The 19,422-nt window shown below is 51.8% G+C and overlaps 1 protein-coding gene across 26 annotated transcripts in view; it reads right to left on the bottom strand.

Annotated features, from left to right (window-relative positions):
- CACNA1G (calcium voltage-gated channel subunit alpha1 G) overlaps positions 1 to 19,422 on the bottom strand; it is a 143,533-nt gene extending 124,111 nt beyond the window's left edge. For 14 of the 26 annotated variants that reach the window (XM_085556823.1, XM_085556821.1, XM_085556822.1 and 11 more), the window contains exon 1: positions 18,714 to 19,420. In XM_085556823.1, the coding sequence (XP_085412949.1) occupies positions 18,714 to 18,955 (242 nt within the window). In that variant the 5' untranslated portion in view covers positions 18,956 to 19,420. Of the gene's footprint in view, positions 1 to 18,713 lie in introns of all 26 variants that reach the window. The other 12 variants (XM_085556808.1, XM_085556804.1, XM_085556809.1 and 9 more) reach the window with 4 other exon arrangements.

Raw genomic sequence — 19,422 nt, forward strand, 5'->3', positions numbered from 1 at the left:
CTCCTCCAGCCCAGCTGCAGTGAGGGGCCGTGGGAGGTGGGAACGAGGCAGCAAAAAGCATCAAACCCAGCCATAAATAATCCCCTGAGCACAGCCAGGTTTTACAGCCTTTCCCTCACCTTCCTCCGGCAAACCTGAGAGCGTCCTGGATTCCTAACCTGGAAACGGAGTGAGATGGTGGAAATAGAAGCGACTTTTTCCCTTCCTCTGAAAGGACAGGGGAAGAAAGCAGCACTGTTAGGGCGAGCTGCAGCCTCACCAAGCTTCGTGGTACAAGGACAGTGTGACCCCAAGAGGACCCAAACCACAGCTCCTCCACTGCCTTCCCCTCCCAGAAGATTTCATCTCACGTTTCAGATGCAGGATTGCCAAAAAGATCCTGCCTCACGTCGCTTTTCCTGTATGCCTGGAGGCAAATCATCTCATCTGCCATATACATCAGTTCAGTGTATAAAATTCGCCAAATAATAACAACAAGGATGTTTTTCCTCCTCCTTGCTCTGCTCTCCTGCCTGCTGGGGCTGCAGCCTCCCGGGGAAGGCACTGGCTGCCTCCACGCTGTGTTGCCCAGCACGGCTGCACCCATGGGTGCCACATTCCACCAACACGTGCTGCTGCTCAGCCCGGCTGTCCTTAGGAGATAGAGCAGGAAAAACAACCAGCCCTCCCCACCTTCCCTCGGGGTATTCAACGCTAACGTGATAATCTCCTCTCCCCCACACACACGCGGGTTTTCTTGGAAGAGCAATAAAGGAGAATAAGAATGTGAGTCTGGGAATGCTGGACATTTGCTAAGCCACCACCCTGGGAAGGCTCAGCTGGCCAAAAAGCAAGGGGAGGGATGTCCACAGTTCCCATCCATCCTGATGGGGACCTAGGGGAGAAGCACTGCTTAGCACCTTGGCTGCACTTCACCTTTCCTGGCTGGGAATCTCCCCAGATTAACCCTCAGTTAATCTACTCTAGCCTGAAGAATTGGTTATGGAAGTCTAGTGGGTAAGGGACCATGGTTTGGGGATATAAGTGGATTTTCACAGGTTCCTGCAAGGCTGAAGGCAGCTGCCCAGCAGTGCCCTTGACAGCCAACCAGCAGCTTCAGCATCCCTCAGGGCTGCCAACACCAACTCTGCCAACACCAAAACCTCTGTCAACAGTGAAGTCTCTGCCAACCCTGAAACCTCCACCACAGCAGCAGCTCACTCCAGGCCAGCTCTCAGCCTGCACCAGCTTTGGTGGGGATGTGTTATTTCAGTCACCCAGACTTATTGATTCAGGAGAATTAATTGATCTTCGCTGTTCAAATACTGACCTCAATTAGAGTTACTTTTCCTTTTTTACTCTTTTTTTCCCCTTTGCTGTCTCCTTCCCCTTGGCTCTGCTAGTTTAAATATCAGAATATCTACACTGGCCTTAGGGAGATGTGGTGTTAAGTGTACATTTGTATCTCATTTACAGCCAGGCTCTTCACAGCCTTAATCAGCAGATCCCCAAAAAAATGGGGGGGAAAGACACCCACTGCAGGGGATGTTTGCTGCCGGCACAGAGCTGCCCAGTCATTTAGGGGGGTTTGGAGATGGCAATGCCAACTCTGAGCTCTGGGTTTGAGTAAATTCCTGATTTGGACAGCACTCAGCTGGAGTGGCAGCTCAGTCTTTCCCTGGGAGCAATCCCATCCACGCCACGCATGTCCCAAAGGAGCAACACAGCTCAGCCTCCCTGCAGCCCACCTAGCCTCCACCCCCACCTGCCAGGAGTGCAACAGCCCTTGAAGTTGCTCTAATTATCTTTATTTCCTTTCACTGATTCCCTTACCCGTGGCATCCCAAGCCAAAGCCCAGGAGAACAGAGCCAGGATTTCAGATTTAATTAAACCTCGCTGAGCAGGCTGCAGCCTTCCTGCGAGGCCGGCGCCGTTCTCACCGAGCTCCTGCAGCAGCAGGACGAGCACCAGGGAGCCAGAGGGGACAACTCCCTCACCCAGTGCAGGGTTTTAAAATCATGGGGATTAAGGGTTAAAAGGAAAAATAAGCTTAGTAGGCCCTGGAAAAATAAACACCCTAAGCACATGGAGAACTCATACTTGCTAGAACTGCACTGTGTAGCTAGTAGATGATCATTGATATAATTGATAGATGTGATGACTGTTTAGTAATTAAATATAATTGCTGTTTAATTGTAAGAATAATCATGAGAAACTGTGGTCAGTGACCTAAGAAAGATCACAAGAAACTCATGTCAATGTATACAATAGAACAATATAAGTTTAATAATTAATATGTAAATTATATAACGATAGAATATAAAATATGTTCAGCTCGAAAGCCGTGTCAGAGTCAGATTTGGGTCTGTACCCCTGATTCCCAGAGCTCTCAATAAAAGCACCTGCAGATAATCATATCCCGTGATTCTGTGTGTTCCTGAATGCTGACACTGGCATGGGGGTACCTGTTCAACCCAGGGGTAACTCCCATCCCAGAAGAAAATACTTGTCAGGGTAAGAAGCCAAATAGTTAGAAATTTTATCACAATTCCCTATTTATTTATTTAACCAACTTTCTGCTGCTGGAATGGAGGCCTGAGATCATCAATCAGGGCACAGCACAATGGCAGAGGTGTCTCTTTGCTGCCAGCCCCAACAGCCAAGAGCTTCAGCACAGATTTTCCAGTTTTAATGTTCATCCATCATGGCATCAGTTCCATGTCTGACCAGAATGGACCCAGAACCCCAAACCTTCCCACAGAAAACACCTCCCCCACAGCACCTGCTCTTGACTCACATTTACCTTCCCATTACACACACAGGGTAAATTCCAAAAGTTTCCCAGTTCTTCAGTCCCACTCCAAAAGCACTTGAGCAAAGTCAGAGCTCCCACTCCCCAAAACAACAGTGGGATTTGGACACTGCTGAAGGTGTTACTTAAAGGTGTCTCCCAACCCCCCATAGACCAAAGAAAAGCTGTGAGAAAAAAAAATAAGAGACAATAGGAAGGTCTGAAAGATTACAAACAAAAACAAAACAACAACAAAAAAACCCACACACAAAAAAAAAAAATCAAAAAAACCCCCACAGTTCAGCTCACAGTCTTTAAAATACCAAACCTGTAAACCTTCCCAAACTTATCACATTTATTCACGAGTGTTTACAGAAACCAGGGATACTCCTAAGTGTCCATGCAGGCTTCCCATTAAAACCACATTGCAACAATGAGGGAAGAAACGCATTTGCAAGAAATGCTCCAACAGCTCCAAATAAACGAATTCCTAAAATTTTCAGCCTCTTAGTGGATAAATTTGGGGAAAGCTGCATTTGTTACAGTGGTTCAGAGCAATTGCTGCACACAGCATGTGTAGGCAACTTGACATTCACAGTATTTTACATGAACCTTAGCACGGTGTGACCTCAGCAAACCCTTCACACTCACCAGCTACAAATCCTAATTAACCTGTAACAGCTCAGGCTGGTTAATGAGATGCTGAGCAAGAAATGGCAGAGGCTGTGTGTAGAGACAGTGTGTGTCCTGCTGCCTCCCCCTTGAGTGCTGCCCACAGAGGGGCACTCCCAGCCTCCACACCTCATTTGGGTGGCTTGGAAAACCCCAGCTTGAGGATGAGGTGACTCCAGAAACCACAAAGAAAACCCAGATGTGAGTATCCTCCCGTGACACCATTCTGTGGCGAGGTGGCTTCCAGCCCTCCAGCATCTTTTATATTTCTTCTCCTTGAATCACCCAAAGCCCATCAAATTCAAATTATTTTGCACACCCCCCTCCCCCCAAAATCCTGCTGCTGTCGTGAGGAAGATAAAAAGTGGATAGCAAGCACCTTCCAAATCTTCATCAGCCTGGGAACACCCCCCTGAACAGCCTGCAGGACACTTTGGGACCCTCCTCCCCAGCTTCACCCAGCGGGTTCACCTCGGGATAAACCCCACCAGCACCTCTCAGAGCAGAGATCTAACAGAGGATGCTGAAAAGCTTCTGGGCCGTTTCTATGGGTACATGAGGCACATGTTGCTATGTGATACTCGCTCTGTTTCCATGGAGACAGCAGGGCTGTCACCACGCAGGGCTTATTAGTTGCCATGGCTATTAAAAGGCACTTGTCCTCTGGGGATCTGGAAGGACCAAGGCTACCACCTTTCCCTTCTCTCTCTCTCTCTCTCTCTGTGGGATGGATCCTGGTGGGGACCTGGCCACGCAGGTCTCTGACACGACAGGGATGGGCAGCTCCAGGCTGAGCTGCAGAGGGATCCCAGTCCTGCACTTTTGCATGGAGAACCACAGCTCATGGGGCATCTTCTCCATGAGCGAGCAGAGCATCCCAGGCACGGCCTTTTCCTGGTGTGGTTGGAGCTGCCAAAGACCCCACAGAGCAGGGTGAGCACTCAGAAGGGCCCAGCTGCCATCTGCCCACGGATTCCTGTCACACCTGCCCACCGGCACAGCACAGAGAATCTTTGCCCCACTTTGCACCGTGGATTTGGTACAGCCACATCCACGTGTCACCAGGCAAAACCACCGCAGACCTCAGCCCTTACAGACGAGGCAGTGCTGCAAAATGCAGACAAAAGCATCGCCCTGTTGTGGGGCACCCTCCTGCCCCCCTCAGCCTGCTGCAAACGGCCACGCACAGTGGCACAGCCCCTGCGTGCCACTGCAAAGCCCATTTTTCCAGGAGCTCCTTGCTCCTCTCTCCAGCCCCTGGCACAAGATCCAGCCCCCAGTCTCGCCCTGCTCCAGCAGCTCATGCCACAGCCCTGCACCCACCATTCCATCACCTCTCTAACTGCATCCTAGCAGTGGAAATCGAGATGCAAGAAAGTCCTGGGTTTTATTTATTTTCAATTTTTCTCCCCTTTAGACAGTCCCAGGCCCCATTTTAGAGCCCCCACACTGCTTAGCCAGGACAGCATCTGAATGCATCCCCATCCTATCTCAAATCACCTCCCCAACAGGCCCTAAATGGCTTTTTATGCAGCTATATAAACCCTTATGGAAAATATTCACATGCTCTATTAAATAAATTAAGGGTATTATTTTCTCATCATTCTGTTTGATTTTTCTAGGAAGGATGTAATTTTTTCATTTAACTCCAGTGGACCAGAATAATAAAAAAAAAACCACAGCCAAAAACCTATAGAAAGGTATATTACCCTGTAGTGGAAAATTAGATTCCTCCTACACGATACTATAGGATGATTTAAATATAACATATAGAAATATAACATGTTATTAAATTTTATAGTATCTTTCTAGAAAGACCTACAGTATAGGATTCTAAAAATTACTCACAAAACCTATTATACTTCAATCCAGCCCAGCTGGTCTCCTTTCTATTACATGCTGCAACTTTTCCTAAAAGGCTCAGGTTTTAATAGTGTCTTGAAATATTGCTGCAATCACACTCCAGGAATGGCTCTAAACTCCTCCAGAAATGACAGACCCAAGTGTGAAGCCCCTGGACTTGGGGTGGGATGGAGATGGGGGTGGATGGGACTCTGCACTCTCCAAAAAAAAATCAAAAATCAAAAATTATAGTCAAAAATCACTATAATTAGCAGAGGGGTGAGGGGTCCAGTGAGGGCCTAGGTGATAGTCTTCATGGGCATAGAGTAATTTTGTATTTCAAATCCATTTCTCTCCCAGCACTCATCACCCCAAATATTTGGGGTATTCAAGCAGTTATGGGTGCTCCAGCACCAGAGACTCATCCTCTTCCCCCTGCCTTCCAAAAAAACCCAAAAAGGGTTACAGAAAAAAGTTGCCTGTAGCAGTTGCCATAGAGACTCTCCAGCTTGGCACAGAAACCCAAAATCTTGTAAAAAATGGAAGAATTTAAGATTTTAATCAGTGAAAACACACGGGAGGCCAAGAGCATCAACGCACATCCTTGCCTTAACTGCAAGATGTGTTCACCCCTCGCTTAACAGCATCCTGAGAGCCAGCCGAGCACAGGGACAGAAAGGGAGAGGAACGAAAACAATGAAAACCCTGTCAGCTTTCGAGTATTTTCTGTCCCCAGCAAAGCAGCCTCTTGCTGCCCGGGCTGATTCTGGACCAATACCCCACCGGCCAAGCTGTTTGTGTTCCCATTTCCTTCATCTGCCGCCAGAAAAAGAAATATTCAACAATACAAGCGAGGCAAAATATTTCCCAGAACCGCACTATTTCTCCCATAAACTTCACCTCAGCGCCAGCACAGCCAGCAGCGGGGGAGGAAAAACAAAGGAGAAAATCCCGACTTTTAGCAGCATGAAATGTTTTTGCGACAGTCTTGAAATTGCTCTTTTCTGCTGCATTCTCCGCTGTCACTCCTGACCCGGCTTCCACCGTGACCACAAATCAAACGTGGTGGGATAAACTCACTGCTCTGGCATTTTCACTGCTTGGCAGAGCCCTGGTCCCAGTTGTGGCTGCTGGCTAAGACAAACACGGCCCCAGGCACGCTCCGGTGGCCGCCTTTCCACTGGCGGCACGCTGCGGCACGCCAAGGTGGCCAAGGATCCTGTTTTCCCACCTTCTAAGCCTCGTGATGAGTCAGGGAGGCGATGGCATCCACCAGCAGCAGCTCAGGGATGGGGCAGTGGTTTCACCTGGCAGCAGGATGTGGGGGATAACCAAAGCCACAGCACCGGGGAAAGCCTCCAGTGCCAAGGGGTGTTGTGTTTCATGCACAACAGAGGAAACGGAGCTTGAGGAACACCAAAACAAGGAACTTCAAAAAGGAGCGGTGCTGGCCCAGAGAATATTGTTGTATGAGCTCAGCCGCTTCAGAAGGACGGAAAAAATCACGCACTGACCCCAAGGGGTGATGGAAGGACTCGGTGTGCGGGGGCTGAGCTTGAGACCTGCCACCAGCATCCACCCAAGGGGCCCAGGGGCAGCTGGGTGGGAGGGAGGTACCTGCAGCAACACCCCAGCACCACAAGCTGCTCCAAAGCCCTGAAATCAGGGAAGGACCCAGACCTGGGGGCTCAGGTAACTGTCCCCACACTGCCCTGGCACGCTGACGTGGAGGCAAGGACACTGTCAGCTCCCAGCTTAGGCAGGCTGAGGTGCCTCTCCAAAACCTTCTAACAACACCAAGTCCCCATCTGTAAAAGTGCTCCTTGCTTTTACCCTCTGCTGCACATTTAGATGCCTATCAGGATGAAGGTTCATTTGCTTTCCATTAACCCCATCCCTAGCAGCACTGGGAAATGCAGGATGCATCTCTCACCAGCTCCTCCAGAACCCAAGAGCTGGAGTCAGGACTTGGCTGGCAAGGAAGGCCCTGGAGGGAGACAGAGGGACTTACAGACTATAGGAAACACTCCAGCACCAGCTCATCTTCATAAACAAGATCATTTTGCCTTGAAGGTCACTGGGAAAGGAGTTTTTTTACTTCTTTCTGTGCCTTTACTCTTCTTCCATTGTAAAAGCAGGTCTCAACAGTGCAGCCATGTCCTGAACTCTGCTCAGCCCATGATGGGCACATGTGTGTACATACACACAGTGGGCAATTCTAAAACTGCCTTGGAGTCCCCTCAGATGCTCTTAAGGGCATTGCCAGGCTCAGGGCAAGGGCTATGCTCAGGGACCTTTGCTCCTCTCAGCCCCTTTTTGCTCTGGACTAGAGCAGCCAGGCACTCAAAGGGCCACCAAGCATCTGCATGGCCTTGAGATACAGAGCAGAGGCATTTCCTGCCCTCAGATAAAGGCTAGGGACCATTCCCAGTCGGATTTGCCAAGGCTCCCAGTGTCCATGCCATGGCCCCCAGCCCTGCCCATGCTGCCCCATCCCCCTTGAGTAGCTCCCTCCCTCCCCTGCACTCTCCTGTCTTGCTGAGCCTGTGTGTGGGTGTAGCTGGAAATGAGATCTTTCCAGCTGAACTGCAAAATGAAATGCAGAGATCACAACTCCTTGAACAGATTTAGTGCACACCCCCCCCCCCCAACCTCCAGCCTGCCCCCTATGCAAAATCCAGGCAATAGTGAAAAAAAAAACCCAAACCAGAGGTGAAAAAATTCAAGGTGTTCGGCAGATGAAAGGGGGAGACTGGGAGGGAGGAGGTAGGCACTGCAAAGCACTTTCCTTTCACCCCCAGTTCACCACAAGATCTGCAGCCTGACCCCCACTTGCTCAAGCCTCTGAGCTCCCAGAGCTGAGCCAGCCCAGCTTCACGGGGCTGCGAGACAAGAGAAAACAAAGCCCAGCACAAAGCCAAGCCCAGAACCCAGCTGAGATGTGAACATGCCCTGCTGGAGGAGCCAGAGCCCATTCACCGAGATGGAGGCAGAAGTGTCTCCACCCTCACTGCGGATACCCCGTGCTGCCCTTGGGCTCCTCTGCCCTTCTTTTCCTGGAAAAAACAGGATTCCCCTGTACTGCTGCCATCAGCAGTTTCTGAAGAAGGGGCTGTGATTTGCCCACAGCAGGGGAAATTGCTCCCATGGGAACAGAGTGTTGGTGTATGGAGGGGGCTGTATGGGGCAGGATGTGCACCATCCTAAGAGACAGGGTGGAAGGAAAAACCAGAAGTGTCCTGAAAAATACCCTCACCACAGCATTGCCCCATCCAGGCAGCAGGGCCTGAGGCAGTGGGAGAAGAGGAGGAGATGTGGGGGTTCAGAGCCCCATTCCCAGCCTGGAGACTCCTGCAGTAACACTGGCTGTGACAGAGAATGGGGTGAACACACACACACTGCTGCAGGAGGAGCCACGCAGGCAGCAAGTCATCCCCTACACAAAACAGAGCCCAAGAGGTGGAAACACCCAGCCCAGCTAGAGAAAGGACATCCTGCCACAGCCCCAGCTCCACAAGGGCAGCATGACAGGGCAGCTCGGCCCTGGCTGCCACCATCCATCTGTCCCCGTCCGTCTGTCCCCACGCTGCTGGCCCGCTGTGCGCCACACGTGTGTGGGTACAAAGCCCCAGGACACTGAGCTGTGACGTGCCCTGTGCCACCCCCATGGCCAGCATGGTTTGGGGTGCCCGGGGTCAGCTCACATCCGCTGGGTCACCAGCAGAAGTATCCACGCAGCATCAAGGGCTGAAAGGAAAGAGTTCATCCCTCTGCCCAGGCTCATGGGTACCAAAGCCAGAGCTGCTGAGGGGCAGGCTGAAAGACCCATCTGATCTCCCCAAGCCATCCTTCACCCCCAAACAATTGCCTAAGGGGCACAAAATCCCAACGACAGGGAGAAAGGCAGTGGAGAAGAGTATGAGACTCCAGCTGTGATCAATCCCAACTCCAGAGCCAAAAAGGCTTCACCTGCACCTCTCCTCTGAGTTGAATCAGGCTCCACACCCTCCAACACTGAGCCAGCCATGGATTACAAACAATAAAGCAATTTATGCAAGGCAGAAGCCTTCAAGAATTATTCTGTATGCTTTCCATATAGTGCAAACACATTCCCCTCCACATGCGGCTAGGTCCTTTGTCAGAGGAATTTGGATTTTTGACCCTAGAAGTCAGGATGAATCTCTGAAGGAACATCAGAGACAGACCTGCACAGTGATCCTGAGCAGATTATGGTCTCAGGGGTATATCCTGAGACATATTTATGGCCCTCCAAAGCAAGATAAGTCAATAATCACATACAGTAGCAGTTACAAGTCAGATATTAATTTAATTCCTTTCCTCCCTATCTGCCCAGATAAACATTAATTCAATGGAGCATCACAGGGCTCCTTCATTTATCATTCTTACTGGAGTTTGTTTTTTCCCATTAAGGTAGAATTGCTACAGCCAGCCTATCTAGATGTGATAGCTCCCAAATTAAAGACGTTTTGCATCCAACACAGGGACCATCAGCCTTGACCTGGGATTCATGTTATTAGCAGCTAGGACCAATGCAGAGGAGGCTGGTTAAAGAGCAGCCCATTAAACACACTTAGAAGCCTCGTTCACCCACAGCACAAGGACCATTTTATTCCTACAGACCCTGGAGCCAAGAAGGAGCAGAGACATTTGCTCCTTTCCACAGAATCAATACAACCTGGCCCTGGGAGCTGCACACACACCCACGGCAGAGCTCCCACCACCTTCTCCCCTTCCCGGAGTAGGGCTCTTCCCAAGATTAGTCCCAACCCACAGTTAAAAATGAACCTTACTCACTATTAACATATTTACTCACATAGCGTGGCTGGCAGCTTAACACCAAATAAATGTTTTGGCAGCAGGAGTCGCAGGCATGGGGGTGTGCCCTGCCCTCCAGAAGGCAGCTTCAGCCTCACCGTGGGTTAACAAGCACTTTTAAATTGAATTAACAAATCATTAACAAGCCCTCTTCGCCATCTGGGCAGGGGAGGGCTCTGCCTGGGGCTGCTCTGGCCACCAGCATCTCGGGAGGGAGCACAGAGGCCATCAGTAAAGCAGGAGGAGGGACTTGGAAACCTGACCTGATTAAGGTGTGAACCACAGGAAATCCTGGAGGCGTAAAAACCCCCGGGGGTGGTCGGGCAGCCAAGGTGGGTGAGTCTCTGTGAGTCCCCTTGCCCAGCTCCACTGCTGCTGGCTGTGGGTTTGCCTTCAGCCCCCAGGGTTAGGGAGCATCTCGAAGCTGGATCAGTGGATGAACCGGGAGAAACCTCTTGGAAAAGAGCCAAATTAGGGATAAATGTAAGGATGCTTTGCACCAGAAACCCAGTAAGTGTAGGGCTAGCACCTGGATAAATAAATACCCTTTTCTTTCTAAGCTTTATGTGCCAAGCTCCCAGCTCTCAGTCATCACCTATGTAGCATTTTGTTCCCATTTTCAGCCCTCTTCTGCTCTTGCCCTTGGATTTTGCATCTCAGCAGAGAGAGAAAACTGGGATGACAACAGGCGACAAGCAAACCCCAACACCAAACAGCCGCCAGTCCCTCGCGCCTAGGAAACGTGCTAAAAATCCCAACCAAAACAACATTTTGGGCACAGAAGCCAAACCAAGGGACAATTTCCATCCACTTGTGACTAAACCAATGAACTTCTGAGTCAGGGACACATCCCAGCCTGCGTGCATGGCTGCAGCTCCCACCAGGACCTGCCTGCACCCCAGGCACGGGATGCTGCTCCTGGCACACCAACAGCCTCCTTCCCGTAAGGCATTACCAGCACCAGCGCAGCCAGCACGGAGAGCAAGCCTCAAAGCTTCTCTCAGCAAATATTCAGGCTGAAAAATGTGGTTTTTTCCATCTGTTCGGAGCTTCTTTGACGGGGCTTTGGTAGGAAGCAGATGTGAGAGCATCCCAAAGCACGACCAGTCGTTACTCACTCCGTTATATAAAACCATGTGAATTTCCTCTTTTTTTCTTTTTTTTTTTTTTTGTGTTGTTTTGGTTTTTTTAGTTGGTTGGTCGGTTGGGTTTTTTTGGGGCTTTTTTTTTTTGTTGTTGTTTGTTTTATTTCTTAGCACCCGGCCAGATTCCTGGGTGAGAGGCCAAGGCTGAAGAAAGCCAAAGCCAAATGAACCCAGGTTGGGGAAAACCTCTGCATGCATCACCATCCAAAAGGAACATTTCACGTCTAGGTTGCTCAGCAGAGAGCCAAGGCACAGAGGAAGGGAAAGCCACGATCTGGCCTCGTAACAAACCCAGAAACACTTAGGCCTCCTAGTTAACTAGGAAATTCAACCCTCTCCAAACCACAGTGAAGCTTCAAAGCCCTCCCAACCTGACTCTGGATGCTCCTTCCACAGTTCCCCAAGGATGGCCTCGTTCCCTCAGACTCTGCTCCCAGCCAGCAAAGCTGCCAGGGGCAAAGGCTCCCCATGGGTCCTCTGCCAAGGGAAAATGATTTCATGACCCAAGTGAAAAAGCCATCAGGGAGGTTCATTTTGGCCTAAGGTTTTGCTCCATTCCAGCAAAACAGTAGAAAAAAAAAAAAGGAGTTGAGTAAAACCTGGGCAGGGAACTTGGGGTAATCCGAAACTTGGTCTTTTCAGAATGGGGAAAAACAATGAAAGCAAGTTTAAAATAAAAAAATGAGAAAGCAGCATTTTTCAGCACAATGCCAAAGCTTCTGCAGGGGGTGCAGGGGGAGAAGAAAGCAAAAAATTTTCTGTGCATCATAAAATCCTGGGCATTTCCAGACTGGCTCCAACAGCCCACATTACTGAACAGGGCAGAGAACACAAAAGCTGATCAGATTGAGAGCAGGAGTCTGGTGGGAGACACGTCAGCCCCGTGGATGAGTGGCAGCTGGGGTGGTCCAAGCCCACGTCTGCCCCTCCTGTGCTCGGCATGGGGGGCTGGGGGAGAGCTGGGATCTCCTCCTGCCACCCTGCCCCGGCTCCTGGCCCACAGGAATCCCTGTGTGTCCCTTCCAGCTCTGAATATTCCGTGAACTGATACCAAGCAAGGCTCCAGAGATGCTCCCCCACCCCACATGGGAGCAAGCACTGTGCAGTTCCTACAAGGAACCGAAGCAGAGCTGTCCCCAGGCAGGACGGGGCACTGCTCCCAGCCAGGATGACATAAACATGAACAGCCGGGAGAGAGGGAGGGAAAGGAAGAGAAGGAAGGAAGGAGAAGAAGGAGGGAAAGGAAGACAAGAAAGGAAGGAGAAGAAAGAAATAAAAAGAAAAAGAGAAAGAAAAAGAAAAAGAAAGAAAAAGAAATAAAAAGAGAGAAAAAAAAGAAAAAGAAATAAAAAGAAAGAAGAAATAAGAAGAAAGAGAGAGAGAGAAAGAGAGAAGAAAAAGAAAGAAAGAAAGAAAGAAAGAAAGAAAGAAAGAAAGAAAGAAAGAAAGAAAGAAAGAAAGAAAGAAAGAAAGAAAGAAAGAAAGAAAAAAAACTAACTTCTGGAAGTCATTACGATTCCTCTGCTCCAGTCTCCTTTTTGGCAGACAACTTCCCTCTCCCCTTCCCTCCCCCCACCCCACCCCAGCTCACTTCAAAATGCCAGCCTATGATTTTTAAATGAGAAAAAGCTGCGCTGTACTCCAGCACTTGGATAAACTCCTACACAAACTTCCAGATGTGACACAACAGCCTGGAAGGGGGAATTCGCAGAAGAATCTCCTTAAAAAACATATACACACGCAGGGAGCAGGGGAAGCGCCTGGCTGCCAGCACAGCTGGGTGATGGACGGGCCCAGAGATCGCTGCTGAGAGGAGGTGTCACCTAGATTAGGATGAAACTGCTCCTGGCTCTTGCAGGGAGGCAGGGATTAGAGGAACGCTGGCCACTGCATCCAGCTCTTGGAAGTGAACACCGCCTGCTGCTCCCGCTGAGCTCCCAAGAGGTTTGTGAACAGCAGGGAAGAGGATTTGCAGTTATTTGTCTCCTGGGAGGAGGGGAATAACCACAGCACCTCTGTGCTGCCCTTGCTGAAAGGTGATGGGTTGAGATCGTCACCCAGGAGCTGGAGTGAGGCAGGGAGGCAGCAGCACCTGCCCGGGTAGCAGCAGGATGCTCCATCCCAGCCAAGGGGCTGTGGGACACCCCTGGCTCGGGCATCAGCCACACAAAACAGGTTTCTCTTCTCCCCAGGAGCCAAGGAAGGGGCACAGAGACAGCAGAGGCTCGGCCACAGCGGGAGAAATTCCATCTGACTAGGGAGGGGTTGGAGGCATCAGCCACTGAACTGGGTCAGGGGAGAGAAACAAGCTCAGGTGCCCTGGGAGGGATCAGATACAGGTGAAGCAAATGGATTCTGGTTCCTCTGTGGGGTTTTTAAATGAAAACAAGATCCATTTCAGGTCTGACCTGTCAAATCAAAGCGTTTTGCTTTGTTAAACTCAGAAGTGAGGCTGGAACAAATGTATAGAAGTGTAAGGACACCACGTGCACTTGTTCCAAAAACACAGCCTTTTGATAACCAAAAAAAAAAAAAAAATTAACTCTGCATCACACAGAACTCTTCAAAGACTGAGGAGGGGGTGAGGACACCTCAGTCTCACACAAGGTAACAGGGGTTCCACTTGCCCACTGCCCTCACCACAGCATTCCCACAAGAAGGGGTCCTGGGGGGCACTGCTGGGGCTGGAGACCCCAAACCACAGCACAGCTGAGCAGCCCCAGGGGTCACCCCCAGCAGGCAGGAGGGTCCTGGATCTGGTGCAGTCGGACACACAGGCACCCCTGAAGAGCTGGATCCAGCCCAGGGCACAGGCTGAGCTCAGCAGGGGCTGACCATGCTGGCACTGCCTTCCATGAAGAACCAAGCCCCAGCACAGCAGCTCCAGCCATCCTGTGAGCCAGCCTGGTGCAGATCTCAGTTACACCTTGGCATGAAGCCATGGGGATTCCAGACCCATTCCTGGAGGTGTCTGGGCATCTGCAACTTCCAAAAGGAGTTGGGGGTGATCAGTCCTTCTGTCACAGTGAGTTCATGGGCACTCTGTGCCCCCTTCCCTGGGACCCTGTGACTCTGATCAGATAACCCTGGACCCTCCTTCCTGCCCCAACGGGGTTGGTGGAGATCCAGGGAAGCCCACCCTGTCCAGAGTCTGTACAGACCCCTGACATTTCCTGTTTGTGCTCTTTTGCCCCGCTCTCCCCTTGGACACCACAGAATCAAGAGAGCTGAACCAACATATATTGGGGTAAGAGCCTCTTTTGGAAATCTTTGCCATCTCCTGATATTCCTCCCCTCACAGCCTTGGACCTCTGGGCTAGCCTGACATTCAGGGGGTTGTGTGAGGGGGGGAACATCATCCTCCCCAGGACCCAATTTGGTCACCCACCCCTCCCTTACTGGGGAGCAAGCAGAGCCATGTGAGGCAGCTGCTGGAAGAGTCCTCTCTGTTTTATTGCAGACAGAAGGCAGGGCTGGTTTCTCTGACCAGATCAAGATATGTTTCTTTGCCAAAGCCATTCCCAAACCCCAAATCCCAGGGATTGTGCAGGTAGGATGGGATCACTCCTCTTGGCGCCATCCAAACCCTCCCCTTCCCAGAGAGAGAATTTGCAGAGCTGCCCTTCACCCTCCAAACCAGGAGGAAAAAGGCAGGATTTCAGGCAACGTGGGGCTGTCTCCCCAGGAATGGCACCTTCCAGCAGGTTTTTACAGCGCCCCATTGCTGCATGCTGCTTTCCAGGCAGCAGTGCTCTGCAGGCAGCCAGGCGTGGGGGATGAGGCAGTTTTCTGTACTACAATAGATATCACAGGCCCTTTCAGTGACACTGTTATTTCTCTATTCAGAGCTCTTAATGCCAAGTGGTAGCATCCTCCCCACTTTCTCCATCCCCGCTCTTCAATCACTCCACAACTCTCAAGAAATAGCCTCGTTTCTTGTCTCTGATCAGAGGAGCAGCCTGGCACAGACCCTGATACAGCCTTTCATCTTCCCATCATTCGTGGTGCTTTCATTTTACAAGTGAAAGTCAAGTAACCAGCTTGCCTCCTCTTTTCTCCCCCTCAGAGACTCCTGCTTCTCCTCTCACAGCCTTGCTAGTGCACACACCAGGACACCCTGCATGTGCCACAGCCCATCACTGTGACCACTGAACTTGTCCCTGCTCCTTTTCCCTCTTAACCCAGGCAGTTCTCACCCAGGGAAGAACCTTCCACCCCAGAGCCACCAGGAATATGCAGGTTGTCATCTAGTCTTGCTCCCTCAAGTCCTCATGACTCCCAGAGAGGTTTTCACTCAAAGACCACAGTGGAGTGGAGGGAGAAGACAAGTTGGCCATCTGGTACATGTTTAGAGTTAAAAATCCCAAGGTTTCAGGCTCTGGAAAATTTCTGGATCAGGACAGACTTCACGACCTCTTTCTAGCCCTAAGGGAGAGGAGGAGCAGGAGAGCAACACAGTACCCCACATCTCTGCTCCAGACAGCAAGAGAAAAAGCTTCCTGGTCCAGGCAGAGAATGTTCTAGACAAAAACATGGCAGAAAACCCCCAAAAACCACATCAACAGAACTTTGCATCCCTGCTGGTTACTCAGCACCTCAACCATCACCCTCCCCTAGCCCAGCCTCAGGTATCACAGTCACACTACCTGCCTGGACAGGGATATAGAGCAGAATCCCAGGAGTTCCAGCTGCACTTCAGAGGTACAAACCATCTTTCCCAGACAAAAGTGGGTCCTGCACCTCCTCCTGATACCCCATCAACATTAAATTTTATCAGTCAGATTAGAGCACCATAAATCTGCCTGGAAAAGCCCCAAGCTCTGCATCTCCACAAGCACAGCTCAAACCAGAGTCTTCCCATCCAATTTCTGCAGGAGCCAATGCAGAAAGGTAAAATCCACCTGAGAGAGTGGCAGAAGGCAGTGAAAGTTCCAAACTCCCTGGAGCTGGGGCAGGATTCACCACCCACTCAGCCAAAGCACTGTCACTCCTCTGCAGGGCAGCTGGTGGCAACAAAGACTTTCCAGCAACATGATTACATGGTTTTAACACTGAGGCATGATTCCTAGAAGGTTAAAGCCTGAGAAGGGCCACCACACTAAAGAAAAATAAATAAAAGTAATAAATATAAGCAAGAGCACGCTTAGCTCCAGCACTGGAGTGGCAAAAAGGCAAAGGGATGAGCACAATGCTCTGCTGAACAGCCCAGCAAATGACAGTGCAGGTACCAAAGTAGGCACTTTATTCCTCTCATCTGAAGGCTAAACTGCTTTTTTTTTTTGTGTGTGTGTGTGTGTGTGTGTTGTTTTAAATAAACTCCTCCAATTCTGGGTCAGTGACCCTGAAAAAAACCAGCTGCATGCAGCTACATGACTCAAAGATCCACAGCATCACCCTCGTGGCCCCAGGACTCCTAGCAAGATCCTTTCTCTGTCAGTAACAAGTGAAAAATTGGCGACAATAATCCCGGTTAGCGGGACTGCACTTAATGCTCATGCCCGACTCGCAGTGGTGTTTGCAGGTGCCCACAATACCTCTGATTTTCCAAGGACAAAAGTTAATCAGCTTGTTTTTGCAGCCACAGAGGAGAAAATTTCATTTCAAGCCACTACTAGGGTGAGGGATTTTACTGAAAACACTAAAACATGCAGGTGTTAATATCAGGCTCAAAACATCATTTCAAAGATTTAAAAATTTAAAAAATAATTTTAAAACCCCATAAATACTTGGAAGCATATTTAAACCAGCAGTCATAAATATTATTAGTCAGAGTAGGCAACAAGAACACACTGATTTGCAGCCTGTCATTAATATTTCCTTCCAAAACAGAAGGCTTCACAAAGTTGTGAGATTTCCTAAGATGTTTAAATAAAGGCAGTTTGAACTGCTTGGATAGTCTGAAAGAGATCTGGAGAGAAGCTGCTGAGTGTATTCATGACTGGGAAGAGAAATCTTGGATTTTTCCCTCCTGGGGGACATTTTAGGAGAGAAGGCAGCCTGTTTATCAGAGAAATCTTTGCTGAAGCTCAAGTAAAACAACGTTCATAACTCCAGCAGACCCTCACCAAGCACACCAGCCTCAGCTGAGATGAAATCCCCAACAGTTCCTGCATGCCAGGAGCAGAGAAGGACCAGCACAGGGTATTCTGCTCCTGTGTACCATTAACATGTCCTCCGTGCTGCTGCACAGCCTCTCCCCCTCCAGATGTGGGGCTGCTGCCCCTGCGCCGGCAGCGCGGGCGCGGAACTTCCCGGGGAGCCTCTGCTGCACCAGCCCCCGCTGGAAGCCACATCGCTCCCCTTCATTTCGTTCTGGGGGTTCATTTCTACAAATAAGAAATGAAATCGGAATCTGGGAATGGTAAAATACTCGAAATTATAGAAGCCATGCGGAAGCCATGTGCTGGTTGCAACTCAGCTCCAAAGGGAAGCTTTAAAGACACCAAGACTGTGGAAAGAAGAAATTTTTCTATTGTTTTCTCTATTTTTTTTTTTTTTTTTTCCTCCTTTTGAAAGCTTAAACTTGATTAAAGCGGCTCGGCCTGTGCCAGAGCAGACAGGGAGCTTGGAAGGAGATCAGAAGCCTTTGGGGGGTCGTGGCTCACCCTAGGATCTGACAAACAGCTGCCCTTGGCCAATGCACGCCCGGGACCGTGACCCCCACCCTGCCCCGACCCGTCCAAGCCAGGAGCATCCCCCGGGGACTGCCGAGAATGGCCCCTTCGACGGGCCTCAAGCACCCTGAATTATGTAGGGACCCTGGAGCTGGGCAGCAAACCAACCCCCCAAAACCTCCGCCGCCCTCCAGACTGCACCGGTCTCGCAAACCCTCACGGAGGGGACCAGGGAGTCTAAAATGGGCAAGAAACGGGGTCAGGAAGGAAAAACCGATCCACACGGCAAGAGAACGGGGTTAGGGTCCCTCAGTGTGTCAGGGGAGCAGGACCAGAGACGGTCGATCCTCGGGGGAGATGATCCCCGGCAGCTTCCACTGCGAGTCCCCGTGGAACGGAGCGCTGACACCCGCGGGAGCCGCGGCGGGGCGGCGGTGGAGGGGAGACCCAAAAGAGGGGAGACCCAAAAGAGGGGAGACCCGCAGGAGGGGAGCTCCAAAAAAGGGAAGCCCCGCTGGAGGGGAGCCCCAAAAGAGGGAAGCCCAGCAGGAGGGGAGTTCCAAAAGAGGGGAGCCCCGCAGGAGGGGAGCCCCGCGCCACGACAGGGACCACCGAGCCCCTGCAACAGCCCGGAAAACTTCCCGGGCCGATAACGGCGGTGGGGAGCAGCTTCACCGGGTGCCGCCCGCTACCCCGGGGTCCTCCCAAACCCCGGCTCCCTCCTCATCACCCGGCGGGCTCCAGACGGGAGGTGCTCCCCGCCCTGCCGGCCGCTCCGGGGGCGTGGGGGCCCCGTGGGGCTTACCTCGCCGCCGAACACCTGCAAAGGATACGGGTTACAGACCAACCGGAGGCACCAGCTCCGCGGCCGGCTCTCCTGGCTCAGGTAGAAAAAGACGACGGGGGCCAGCGCCGGGTAGGGCAGCGCCTCCGCCTCCGAGTCGCCGCTGCCCGCCTCCCTGTCCCCCGGCCCCGGCTGGCCCCCGGCCCCGGACAGGTCATTAAGGCGGATGAAAGTCTTGGCTCTGCCCGGCTCTGGATCCTCCTCGGCCGCTCGCGGTCCATCTTCGTCCATCCTCCGGCCGGCGGCCCCGGGGGAGCCGGGGCGACGCGGGGCGAGCCGGTGGGACGCCTAGAGTGGCGCGGCCATGGCGGGGCAGGGGGGCTCGGGGATGCGGCGGGGCGGCTTCAGCGTCGGGGTGGCATGGCCGGGCGAGCCAGTGCCTCTCCCCCCGCCGGGCCCGGGCCGCCCCCCTCGTCCTGCCCTGCTGTCTGCGGGCTCCGTAGCTCCTCCTCGCCGTGCCTTCGGGGGCCCGAACCGGCCGAGCCGCGGGCAGGGAGGGCGGCGGGGCGGCCCCACTGCCGGTGCTGGCCCCCACCCGCGGGGCGGGCCACCCTTAGCGGCTCTGCCCGTCCCCTCTTCTCCCCGACATCCGCCCGGGGCGATGGGATGCTGCCCGGCGCCCCGGGGGACGGGCGGCGGCGGAGGATGCTCCCGCGGCGGCCGCGCCGAGCCGAGCGCTCCGCACAGCTGGATCCTCA

Source organism: Lonchura striata, chromosome 18, assembly GCF_050655825.1.
Source record: "Lonchura striata isolate lonStrDom1 chromosome 18, ASM5065582v1, whole genome shotgun sequence".
NCBI lineage: Eukaryota > Metazoa > Chordata > Aves > Passeriformes > Estrildidae > Lonchura > Lonchura striata.